The sequence below is a fragment of the Zootoca vivipara genome, chromosome 5 (assembly GCF_963506605.1).
Source record: "Zootoca vivipara chromosome 5, rZooViv1.1, whole genome shotgun sequence".
NCBI classification, from domain to species: Eukaryota; Metazoa; Chordata; class Lepidosauria; order Squamata; family Lacertidae; genus Zootoca; species Zootoca vivipara.
Window position 1 is genome coordinate 46,618,363 of NC_083280.1, and position 12,243 is coordinate 46,630,605.

General features: G+C 40.8%; 1 protein-coding gene across 1 annotated transcript in view; it reads left to right on the plus strand.

Annotated features, from left to right (window-relative positions):
- SORCS3 (sortilin related VPS10 domain containing receptor 3) overlaps positions 1-12,243 on the plus strand; it is a 420,615-nt gene that overhangs the window by 287,205 nt on the left and 121,167 nt on the right. Inside the window, exon 7 of the mRNA XM_035133724.2 lies at positions 6,857-6,975. Coding sequence (XP_034989615.2) covers positions 6,857-6,975 — 119 coding nt within the window. The remainder of the gene's footprint in view (positions 1-6,856; positions 6,976-12,243) is intronic.

Consider the following 12,243-nt stretch of genomic DNA (forward strand, 5'->3'; position numbering starts at 1 on the left):
AGATGTTCCTCCTGTCACTAGGTATACCCTCGGGTATCATGCTTAGTAAGAACAGGGAGTTTTCTCTGTTATTGATCAACTGGCTTTGATTTTTTTCAGTCAGCAGGGAGAAAAAGCACTCACCCATAAAAGTGGTTATTTATCCAAATATTGTAATTGAAAGTGTGGTCTGGTTTAAACATGTTAAATCAGTTTGAATTATTCTTGATACTTCAGTACTATCATTGTTTAAAAAATCCATGAGTTAGGTCTGTTGTGTCTGGAGTATTGTAATGGGCAGAAGAACTGCAGTTGCATCTGTAAAAATGATTCTCCATATGGAGAACTCCCTCAACAAAACACCACAGAAAGATGCTTTGTTTTGCTGTTCAACATCCTGAAAAGTAATTTTCATTTTTAATGGCACATAAACATTAAAAATGCAAACCCAAAACGTAAAATTGCATTCACTTCTAAATGTCAGTGAAGCTTCTGCTAAATTTTTCCCTAACCAGTGTGAAGCCTCTAACTGATCAAATCTGTGAGAACCTCTGATTTTATCTTTACACTTCCATAATAGCTTTTCCTCCATACATATGACTCTTTGAGAGTTTGTTCTGCCAGGATTTAGAGATCTACAAAACTCACAGCAGAACGCCATCCCACCTGTTACAATGAATGCCCGAATTCTTGCTTTCTTCTTGTAGTTTAGGCTTTATGGCCATAGGAGGGCAACTGTTGAAAATGGACAACCGACATAGCTTGATAAGTAAATGAGACTTCTGGTGCAGTTAGGGTTTGCAAATCTTCATCCCCTGTCAATTCAGATTGATTGATCAATTGATTCCATTCCATTTATTAATAGATTCCTAGGAAACATTTCAAAACAATTTAACAATTAAAAACACCTATAAAACAATTTCATATTAGGCTTGGCACACTCATAATTCCCCTCACTTCCACTCCACTCATTTCCTCCTAGCTGAATTCTATATTCAAACCCTGCTGTTCTCCTTGAGAACACACTCTTGTAAGCCTCAGCCCCTTGGGGCTCAGCCCCTTGGGCTACAGTGTTTGTGAGATCTTCCTAGAGTGTGCGAAGCTTCCCATCCTTTCAATTACAACACTGCAAGGGCAGCATCCCAGGATGAAGGAATTTTTGATGCACATGACACACAGTATTGCTAGTAAACCACCTTGTGATCTCCTTGTTGTGGAGTATACCCCCGCCCCCCGCCCAATAGCTGATTCTCAAATGTTTTAGAAAGAACTGAGAGTTTCCTTGCAATGGTATATGATACTATGGTGGCAGACATCTCTTAAATAAGAAGTTTCGATTCCAGATGACTAGCTGGATCAGTTTGTTTCAGCAAAAATAAGGAACCAAATACTTCAACAGATGATATGCAGTTAGCGAGTTCCTTTTGTCCATCAAGATCCCTAGCAGAAGCTTTGTATATTTCCATGCAAAGCATAAAATTGAAATGGTTGCCTTTAAGCATGTTACTTGAAAGGTACTTCGAATTTGAATTCATATGAATAATTTGGAGCATTAATTTTTCTGTGCTTACAACACACATACACACACACACACACACACACAGTCCTTCACATTTTTGCATGTTAGGAAGATGCCCTGAGTTGTGGCATTAAATGGTGACTCCTGGGCTAAAAGCCTGTTCAGAACCAACACAAATTAAAGTTTGACAATTGAACTCTGCCTTCAGCTTTTCACCTCAAAGGGATAACTTTTTAGGAACAGATGTGTATAGTGTGATGCCTCTTAGGTTCAACACAATAGGCTGGAAAAAAAGAATTTTCTCCAGCTTGTAATGCCTCAGCAAAATCTGAGGAGTGAGTTTTCTAGCCTGGGAATTATTCCTGTGCTTGTAATTTAGACTGAAAATATAACCTGCTTATAAGATAATTATGTGCTTGCTCAACCTGCATTCATCATTCTTGCAGCCAGCAACCACTGTTGACACCTACCGTATTCTCTGGCATTGGTTACTGTAACCCCTTAGCGTGGGACAAATCAGAAGGGCACTAGGTTGGGGAAGGCTGGACTAGATGTTTTAAAGATGGGAACATCATTCACAGGAAAACACACACACACACACACACTTGGCATAATAATAATTAAAAATGCATTATCCATTTACAGCCTGGTTTGAGGTGTGGGGAGGTCAGTTGGGCGATTGATTTTTGTCTTACTTTCTTACATTCATATCTCTCCTTCCTTCCTTCATGGAACTCAAGGAGGAGGGTATGTGGTTCCGAGTCTGTGTATGCATTGTAGCCTTGCAAGATCTGCTACGATTTGGCATCATATGCCTTTGGACCGTACCCTAGTCTAGATAAAAGGGAGGGGGAAGTGTTTGTGGGGGGAGAGCCTTTATGTGGAAAGGAAGACATTCGAAGCTCCTTTCATTGTGCAGGAGAAAAAGATCTTGTGTGTTTTGTTCAGTGGTTGCTGCCCTGCTGCCTTTGCTTGTTCATGGGGTGGAGAGAGAAGTCTCACAGCTTGGTGCTGAACGAACAAGCTGTAGGCAATAGGCAACACGTTGCTTTTTCCCATTCCCACAGTGCGTTTACCAAGTGGAATTATAGCAACATGAACATGGCTTAGAAAAGTATCATGAGAATATGAATGTGTTGCTGAAAATGTATGAGTCAAGAATGCTTGAAATCCAACCCCCACCCCCTGCAAACCTCCCCCCCCAATATTTTGTCCAATTGCCAACTTGATTCCAATTCAAGCTGAGAGGAGTTTATTTGCCCATCACTAAATGTGTGTTTACATCCCATGTGGCCTTTGAATCAATGATTGCATTGTGCAACCCCCAACAGGACACACAGCTACTAGATTATCCTTGCTTCAACCTTACATGCTGTATAGGAAAGAGTAGCACCCCCTAACTTAATGCAAAATATTGTGTTAAAAGTTCAAGAGCAATCAAAAGGGTTAAAAAGGTTAGAATGATCTTGTTAGTACCTTTGATTCTGTGCATTTCCTCACTTGCCTGAAAACTTGCCTTGGCCAGTGGTCCTGAGGTGGAGGAGCCTGCTTCAAAACTCACGTGTTCCCCAAATGTAAGGCCCCCAAATCCTCATTCTGGCTGTCATCACGATGGCTGATCCCTCTTCCTCAGCTTTACAATATTACCAATGACCTCCAAGCTCCAAATGAAATTTCTCCCATGAGAATCTGTTGTTGTTGTTGTTGTTGTTGTTGTTGTTGTTTTAATTGACTTATGTCTCTTCACTGGATCTGAAAACTGATCCAAACAAAATAGGAAGGAAGGGCTTTTTAGCCAATAGGGACTTTATAAACTCAGAAGATTAAGCAGTTAAAATTTTAACTTCAGGCAACTGCAGCAAGGGGGTGACTTAATCTGCAGTACATGGCTGAGAATTCATATATGAGAACTGTGTAGGATGGCTTTTCCCCAGGAAACTGAATATACTGGCATACAATCCAACAAGCTATTTTAGGGAGGGAGGGAGGGAGGGAGGAGTTTTGTAGACTGTAGGCAAAACCTGAGCTCCCTAGGTTAAGTTGATCAAACCAAGAGAGCAGCCATTCATCACAATGCTGGGATAATAAGGAAGAGGGAGAAAGGATTTGGTGATGATAAACTAGTATAGTTCTAATATCAGACTCTGTGAAAATCATCAACATTCCAAAAATTAGGTGTCCCTGGTTGAAATAGTCTTGTATCCTCTTTCGAATTAATCATGCGAAAGGCTGGACTGGATGAATCCCAAAACGGAATTAAGATTGCCAGAAGAAATATCAACAACCTCAGATATGCAGATGACACAACTTTGATGGCAGAAAGTGAGGAGGAATTAAAGAACCTCTTAATGAGGATGAAATGAGGATGATGTGCTCTGGTCCAAGGGGTCACGAAGAGTCGGACACAACTAAACAACAACAACAACAACATCATCATCTGTTACCAAATATATTAGATGGAGAATCCAGGCACTTGCCGCTTACAGCATAATCATTTCAACCCAATGTGGTGGTTTTCAAATTCTGTCAGACATTTTGCATGCTCAATGTATTTTGTTATTTTCCTGAACATTAATTTTTCTGTGATATTGAATGTTCCAGTAGTATGAAAGTTTCAGATTTCCCAAAGGTCACTCTTCTTTTCTCTCTTAACTCTAAAAACAGTTTCAGCATAGCTGTATTAAACATGTTTGATTTGCCATTCCTGGATTTCTACGGGATAAGACCACTCCCACTCTTGGGGTGGTATTCAACAAAATATTGGCAGTAGTATAAGGTTTATTAATAATAATAATAATAATAATAATAATAATTTTATTTATACCCCGCCCTTCCCAGTCAAGACCGGGCTCAGGGCGGCTAACAACAAAAATTTCAAAACAAGCATAAAAGAAGCAATTCAATTAAAATACAGATTAAATACAATGTTAAAATTCAATTTTAAAATTAGGAATCTACAAGTGGAACCTCATTTAAATATCTGTAGGATAACACCTTAGGGGAGGGTAACACCTGAGTCAGTCCAAAGGCCAAGCGGAACATCTCTGTCTTATAGGCCCTACGAAAAGATGACAACTTCTGCTGGGCCCTAGTCTCCTGAGAGAGAGCGTTCCACCAGGTCGGGGCTAGTACTGAGAAGGCCCTGGTCCTGGTTGAGGCCAGTCTACCCACCTTGTGACTCGGGATCTCCAGTATGTTATTATTTGTGGACCTTAATGTCCTCTGCGGGGCATACAGGGAGAGGCGGTCCCGCAGGTATGAGGGTCCTAAACCGCATAAGGCTTTAAAAGTCAAAACCAGCACCTTAAACCTGACCCTGTACTCCACTGGGAGCCAGTGCAGCTGGTAAAGCACTGGATGAATGTGATCCTGCGGCGAGGACCCCGTAAGGAGTCTCGCCGCGGCATTCTGCACCCGCTGGAGTTTCTGGGTCAGTTTCAAGGGCAGCCCCGCGTAGAGCGAGTTACAATAATCAAGCCTAGAGGTGACCATCACATGGATCACTGTGGCCAGGTCAGGCTGAGAAAGGTAGGGGACCAACTGCTTAATGCGGCGGAGATGGAAAAATGCCACCTTGGCTGTGGTTACAACCTGCGCCTCCATGGAAAGGGAGGCATCCAAAGTTACACCCAAGCTCTTGACAGAAGGGGCTGACACTAATTGAGCCCCAGCGAAAGATGGAAGTTGCCCCCCCCCCGCCCCATGTCATCCCGACCCAACCAGAGGGATTTAGCTTCAGCCGACTCCCATGTAGCCATCCAGCCACAGCTTCCAAGCACTTGGTCAAGGCAGGACGGCCATCTATCAACAGATAAATCTGTTTAGAGCTAATGCTAAGAAATTTCCTCCTACTCACCTGTCCCCCTGTGTACTCTAGGCCATCCCCAAATCTACTTTGGACGGGGAAATTGCCAGAACAGATATAGGGGGTATGAATGGGGAGGAGACTGGATTTAGCTGTGTGCTACATTTAATACAACATTGTGTATTTTTCCCATGAGCTTTTCCTTATGTTGAAAAAAGCATATATTGTAGTTTATTAGTTGAGCCCTGAATGCATTATTTATTTTCACTTTGTCACTATGTTTTCTAAAAGCATCCTTCTACAATGTGGCTATTTATTAGATGAAGTTACTTTTATTCCTTAATTTCCGTAAGAATTTTTGTTTAATTTTCGGGGGACCTACATGTTGTAATATCTGTGCCACAAAACAGAACCAAAATTGAACTTATGGTTTATATCGAAACTCATCTAGGGTTGAAGATGCTTTGTTTCTATGTTCCACATACACTCTTTTGTAAAATAAATAAGACAGACTAAGAAGCAAAGTCACAAATAAAGGCAGATTAAAGAGAACCTCTTTTATCTCCCTGTGAATATCAAGCAGGTGACCTTTTTCTTTACATTTAATGATTGGTGTAATACATTCAAAATGACACATTTCCCAATAGGCAGCAGTTGGTTGTCATGTCAACACATGTACTTTATTTGCATCTCTTTGCCTTCTCTATTTTCCATTCCCGCTTATTTTGCACCTTTTGTTTTGGTACAGAGTAGTTGCCAATTATCTTCCTTGTTGGATAAAATGAAAGGCTGTGTGGCAAAATGTAGGGCATAGGAAAAGGTTGGTGAACGATCACCACATATTGATACTGACCAATCCAAAGCTTGCCAGTTTTGTCTAAGATTTGAATAGATACAAGAATACATGAATCCAATACATAAATCCAATTTACCTGAAGAAAGCTACTGCTGCTTGTGTCATAATTGATACTTTTCTTAGAGCTAAGAAGGATGGACTTTGGATAACATGGACCAGGTAGTTACATATTGCCTAGGTGTAACCAATGCTGAGGCCATTTATTAATCATTTCTTGAACTGTTTCCTATCATGCATTTTTAGTAACAAATATACCCAAGGTCTTGTGGAGTATACGAAAAGTGTAGCAAAGGAACCAGTTCATAATGGCAGTATGAAGTCCAGGAGTATGATGAAAGATGCTGGACAGGGGGGGCCGGAGCTGGGTTATATGTACCTGGAAGAGGAATAGTAGCCCAGAAAGCAGGTAATAGGGGGTGGTAAGAAAGCCATAGCTGATAGGGATCTAGGAGAGCAGGCTACAAGAATCTACATTCCAGGGAATGTAGCGAAAGGAATATGTTGGGAAACATCTTTGTTTTCCAAATGATGCTCATAGTTCAGCAGGGAGGATTCCTAGGCTGTGTACATATAAGGTTTTGAACTCAAGGCTGTCAGTGGTGAAAGATGAGTCAGATTCTCTGGTCTGTTTGCTTAACATCAACTCAAAAAACTATCAGAAAATATTTTAACATACATCCTTCTATTCCCATTATAGATGCCCATTATATAACCTGTAGGATTCAAGAATGTTCAGAGACAACCAAAAGCGGACCTTTTTTGCACTCTATTGACACAAGCTCTCTCGTCGTCCAGGATGAGTACATCTTCATTCAGGTATGGGTTTGCAAAACCCAAATTTGCAGATCACGCTGAAGCTGCATGCACCATATCAACTCCTTTGTAAGTTTTGTTTTCCATGCCAAGCACTATTTTTTGGAAAGAACTTGGTTGAGCAGAAATGTGAACACATGCAAACATGGAAATGGTTTTACAGATTTTATGTTTGATATTGGTCTAAGGGCATGGATTCGGGACCTTTAAATGTTAATCTACATCTACCCTCTATGCTTGATTCTGCCAGATATTTACCGTATGCTGAAGGTTTTTTTCTTTTTGTAAACCATTGAATTTCGGTTTGCATCAATTCATTCTACTTCAAGGAAAACAGTTTTACCTTTTACCTGCCAGGCACTAATGGTAAAAGTTTGCACCCTGATTATAATGAAATTCACTTGCCATTGTAAATTGAATTTTTTTAGACCTTCAAATGGAAGAACCTAAGGAAATTCAGACTGTAGATGCTGTTATTAATTTGACTGACAGTTTAGAAATGTAGCTCGTTACATTCCTTTATTACACTTACAATATAGGTTCCTGCCTGTCACCTTTTGTATTCAGTTCTTCTTTTCTGTGATCTTTGCTTTTCTCTCTGTCACTCTAATGACTTTTAATCCTGTTTCTTTGTGCATCTGTTGGTCTGTCTTGGCATCACTTTTCTTGAGAATTCCAGTTCATTTGTATGCCTTGCTTTATTATTCAGCTCTTCACTCCTTTCATAGGTTTATCCATCTCATTTTTCTTCCACAAATTCCTGTTTTGTCTCTACTGGTCCTTCAATGTTGGGTGCTAGTACAGTCATACCTTGGTTTAAGTACACCTCGTTAAGTACTCTGCGGACCTGTCTGGAATGGATTAATCCACTTTCCATTACTTTCAATGGGAAAGTTTGCTTCGGGTTAAATACGCTTCAGGTTAAGTACAGACTTCCGGAACCAATTACACTCATACCTTGGGTTAAGTACACTTCAGTTTAAATACTCCATGGACCATCTGGAACGGATTAATCGACTTTCCATTACTTTCAATGGGAAAGTTTGCTTCAGGTTAAGTACGCTTCAGTTTAAGTACAGACTTCCGGAACCAATTGTGTTCGTAAACCGAGGTACCACTGTAATGCCAAGGTTAAAAGTTTGATCCCCACATGGGATAGCTGCATATTCTTGCATTGCAGGGGTTGAACTAGATGATTCTCATGGTCCCTTCCAACTCTATGATTCTATGACCTGTTGTAAAGTAACAGTTGCCAAAATATGGAATGAACACTTGTTTTCCTCATCCCTGATTTTTGAGATTTCAAATTCAGCAAGTCTTGATTGGGCAATGGACTCTTCATTCTTTGGATCAGCTACTTTTCATAGCTTGGTCAGTAAGCACACAGATTATAGTTTTTATTAAGCAGTCTCATAACTGTATATATATACAGTATATATATATATAATCAGTAGGTTTATGCTGTGTATGTTCTAATACTTGTTGGGTGGATCCTTCAAGCAATCTGATTCTACTTGGTGGCTGCAAAAGTCAAAATTTGTTGGGAAATAACTAGCCAGAATATTGGGAAAATAAGAGCAATGAGAGAGAAGTCTGAATTTATGCCTTCTAGGATAGTGCTCTGTCAATAGTTGTTGTTCCATAATCCTTTTTTTTTGGGGGGGGGCGGGTTTTAGCTAGGGAAACTCAGCAATTTGTCTACATCAGCTCTTAATAGCTGGCAAGATGGTAAAGCAATGAACTAAAGGGTTTTAGGGTTAATTTTCTAATATCAATTGTTTTGCCTGTAGTCTCTGAAAGTTCAGCTGATCCAATAATGAAGTTGTCAGCCCCGGAGTGTTTCTGTGAGGGAAGGGGAAGAGCTGCCTGTGATTCAAATGTTAGAGGCAGAAAAAGCTGGGTAGGGAATGATGAGGACTGGCAGCTGAATGGGAAGAAGTTTCTTTTGAAAAGAAATCTAAGAAGCAGGGATTCTAGAAGCAGATAGATTAAAGAAAGGGAGAAGTAGCTCCAATAATGAAATGCAGGAACTTGACAGAGGTGTAGGTGAAAGATGCATATAACTGAAGAAGAGAAAAGGGGTCAAGGAAAGGAATGACTAGGGAAAAGCAGGAGACGAAGATATGAGAATCTGTGTGCTATTGGCATGAACCGTGTGCAAGAGAGTCAAGAGTGCTGGGCAGATGGAAGTTCTTTATCATTAATTAGAGTCAGCAAGAGCTGAAGGCAGCAGGATAGAATAGTTAGAGGATTTTAAAAGTAGCACCTTTGGATATAGCATGTGGCTGGAACAATGAGTTAAAGTAAGTAATATTTGAAAGCAAAAGTGGATCAGTCACTTGAAAACAGAGAATGTTGGGAGGTCTGACAGTACAACTAAGGGGTTTGGCTTTTTGTTTTCAGTATTTCGGTGCTTATAAAGGAGAATTTGGCTTTTGTTGATGGGTTTGTTGTTGAGGTTCTGACGACTAAGAACAGAGACAGTGACACAGCTGGAAGTTATTTTTTCTGTGACTGTCACACTGCTACAGAGATGAAGGTGATGACATACTCAGATCGGAGTTGGACTAAGAAATACCTGGGCTTTCCCTCAAACTTCAGGGCTAGTGAATGTGAAAAGAGAGCTCCCAGTTTTGCTTCTGAAGCCATGCAAAGAATGCCAGTCTGTTTGTACCAGTGATGAGAGGCTCTGTGTCGGCTGATCATTCATCTGCCTGCAATTGGCATCTACTGGAAACGGAACACTTGGGGCTGGAATTAATTGTTGCTAATTACTCTAAGTTTAAAAAAGCCAACAGATTAAATGAGGTGTCTTAGAGGTACTTATCTCTGTCTATCATTTGAAATTAATGGTACTGAACATTTTTATGTTTATTATTTGGAACATTAAATAAACATTAGATAAATAAGTAAGATTGAGGGACATATGAAGATTTCACAGGTGTAGCTAAGAGAATGATCACTTTATGAAAGTGTGTGTGTGTGTGGTGCATTAATCGGCTCTATGTTTACCCTGAATTAGGTGGCAAATTGAGGTGATTTGTGAAGGTTTTCATGTTTCTTTGTCAGATCATACTATTAACGTGGCATCTTGAAGCAGATTAGGGACTCTCTAAATTTCTGAGAGGATCTTTCTGTGTACACACCACATTTAATTCTAGATTCAATTGAGACTTTGTACTGGTTTTTTCTGCATACTCCACATACAATCTAGGTTTATTGCATATTTTTGGCCCCTGAAAAGTGCTTCTTGAAGAACTTGTTTCATTCTAAAAACAAAAGCTCATTGCAGATTGATTCTGCATTATCCCACAGTCTGCCCCCCCCCCAATTTTTATTAAAGGTTTTCTTGGTTTACGAAGATATGCGCAATGTCTCTTATAACATTTTTACAAATCAGTTTCATTTGTTGAGACATTAGGAAGAAAAGGGGAAGAGAGGTAGATGGGGGGAGAGTGGGTGGGTGGCGTCGGGTGACAATGTTCTATTTTGCTTAATATGTGTGGGGGTTTTGTCAGTGTTGCTTGTGTAGGTTCTCTGCTGTTCGCTTGTGTTCCTTTGGTGGTGAGAGATGTTGGGGTTGGCCTCGGATATGGTTGTTCCTTTGTGGTTGGCTGTGGTGGTCTTTGTTTTGTGTGTGAGTGGGGTGGGTGAGTGTTTTGGATCAGGTTAGCCATATTGATTTGTATGCTCTTGGTGGATTTTTGTCATTGTCTTGTTGGGCTGTGTATGTAATAAAGAAAGAAATAGGCAGTTGTGGCAATGGGGTGTGTGGGTGTGTGATATTGAGTGTATCCCCAAAAATCTCTGGGGAGTGCAGAACCACTCCCCTTCACCCACATGAAATGTATTCTATTGGACTAGGAAGAGTGTAGACACAGTTGATTTACACCAGGTAGAATCTGGAGTAAAACCTTGGGAACAAGCATACAAAATCAGGGAAGCAGAATATGAGGGAAGAGTCCAACCCCGACCAAAATAGAAGACTACTTGTTTCCAAATTCTCTTAGTATACTGTGGCAGTATGGGGAACTCAAGTTGAGATCAGGAGAGATGAAGGTGCACTATAGCTACCGGTATGTATAGGTGGCAGTGTTTAGAAACTTAGAAATACTGTTAAAGAGCTATTGTTGCCCATGGAGACATTCCTGCCATGGTTTTTATTCAAAACTCTTTTCACAGGGTTCTGCAGCACTTCAAGAGGTGCTCTGTGACAATCAAAATGACAAGAGTGGCTGTGATAGATGTGCATATGTTTTGGAGTGACACTTGCAGACATCTACTTGGTAGCGTCCGTGACAATGAATATGTCCACACTCACATCCACCCACATCCCACTTTATAAGCCCGCATTTTGAAATGCTTTTCATAGTTTTCTTTTCCATATGTGAAAAGGTAAGGTTTTCACATCCATATAGGTGTGTAGCTCTTTCATGGTGCAACAACATCTTGAAAAAACCACTGCCTGCCTCTAACACTACAATAACATTCTTCTGTTGTGTTGAGGGTTAGCTAAATTCACATACTTTCTCTTCCTTCAGCAAGGTTTCCCTGCACAAAGTAAGGCTCTCTTTCTCCTTATTACAAGTATGTAGTAGGAAGAGGGAAGTCATTCCTGCTACTCAGTGGAAATGATCACCTGTGCATCCTCTATGAAAGAGGCCAAGCAAATATACAACAGTGATGGACAATTGCTCAAGGATTCTCAGCCTTGGAGCTGACTAGGTTTTCTGCAGGTTTCCCACTGAACCCGTGAGCACAGAGCCTAGGGCTTGCCGATCAGAAGGTCAGCGGTTCGAATCCCCATGACGGGATGAGCTTCCATTGCTCGGTCCCAGCTCCTGCCAACCTAGCAGTTCAAAAACACGTCAAATTGCAAGTAGATAAATAGGTACCGCTCCAAGTGGGAAGGTAAATGGTGTTTCTATGTGCTGCTCTGGTTTGCCAGAAGCGGCTTTGTCATGCTGGCCACATGACCTGGAAGCTGTACACCAGCTCCCTCGGCCAATAACGCGAGATGAGTGCCGCAACCCCAGAGTCGGTCATGACTGGACCTAATGGTCAGGAGTCCCTTTACCTTTATCTTGTCCCATTGATTTCAATGAGACCCAGGTTCAACTAACTTAATCTGAATACAATCCATTGAGCTAATGACAAGCTTTGGGAGCAAGGAAGTTGTGCAGTCCCTCAGCTTATCTGACCAGCTCAGGTGAAATGCCTTACCCAAATGAAGTGGGAGATGGATCACAGAAAGTATAAAAAGGGTGAATG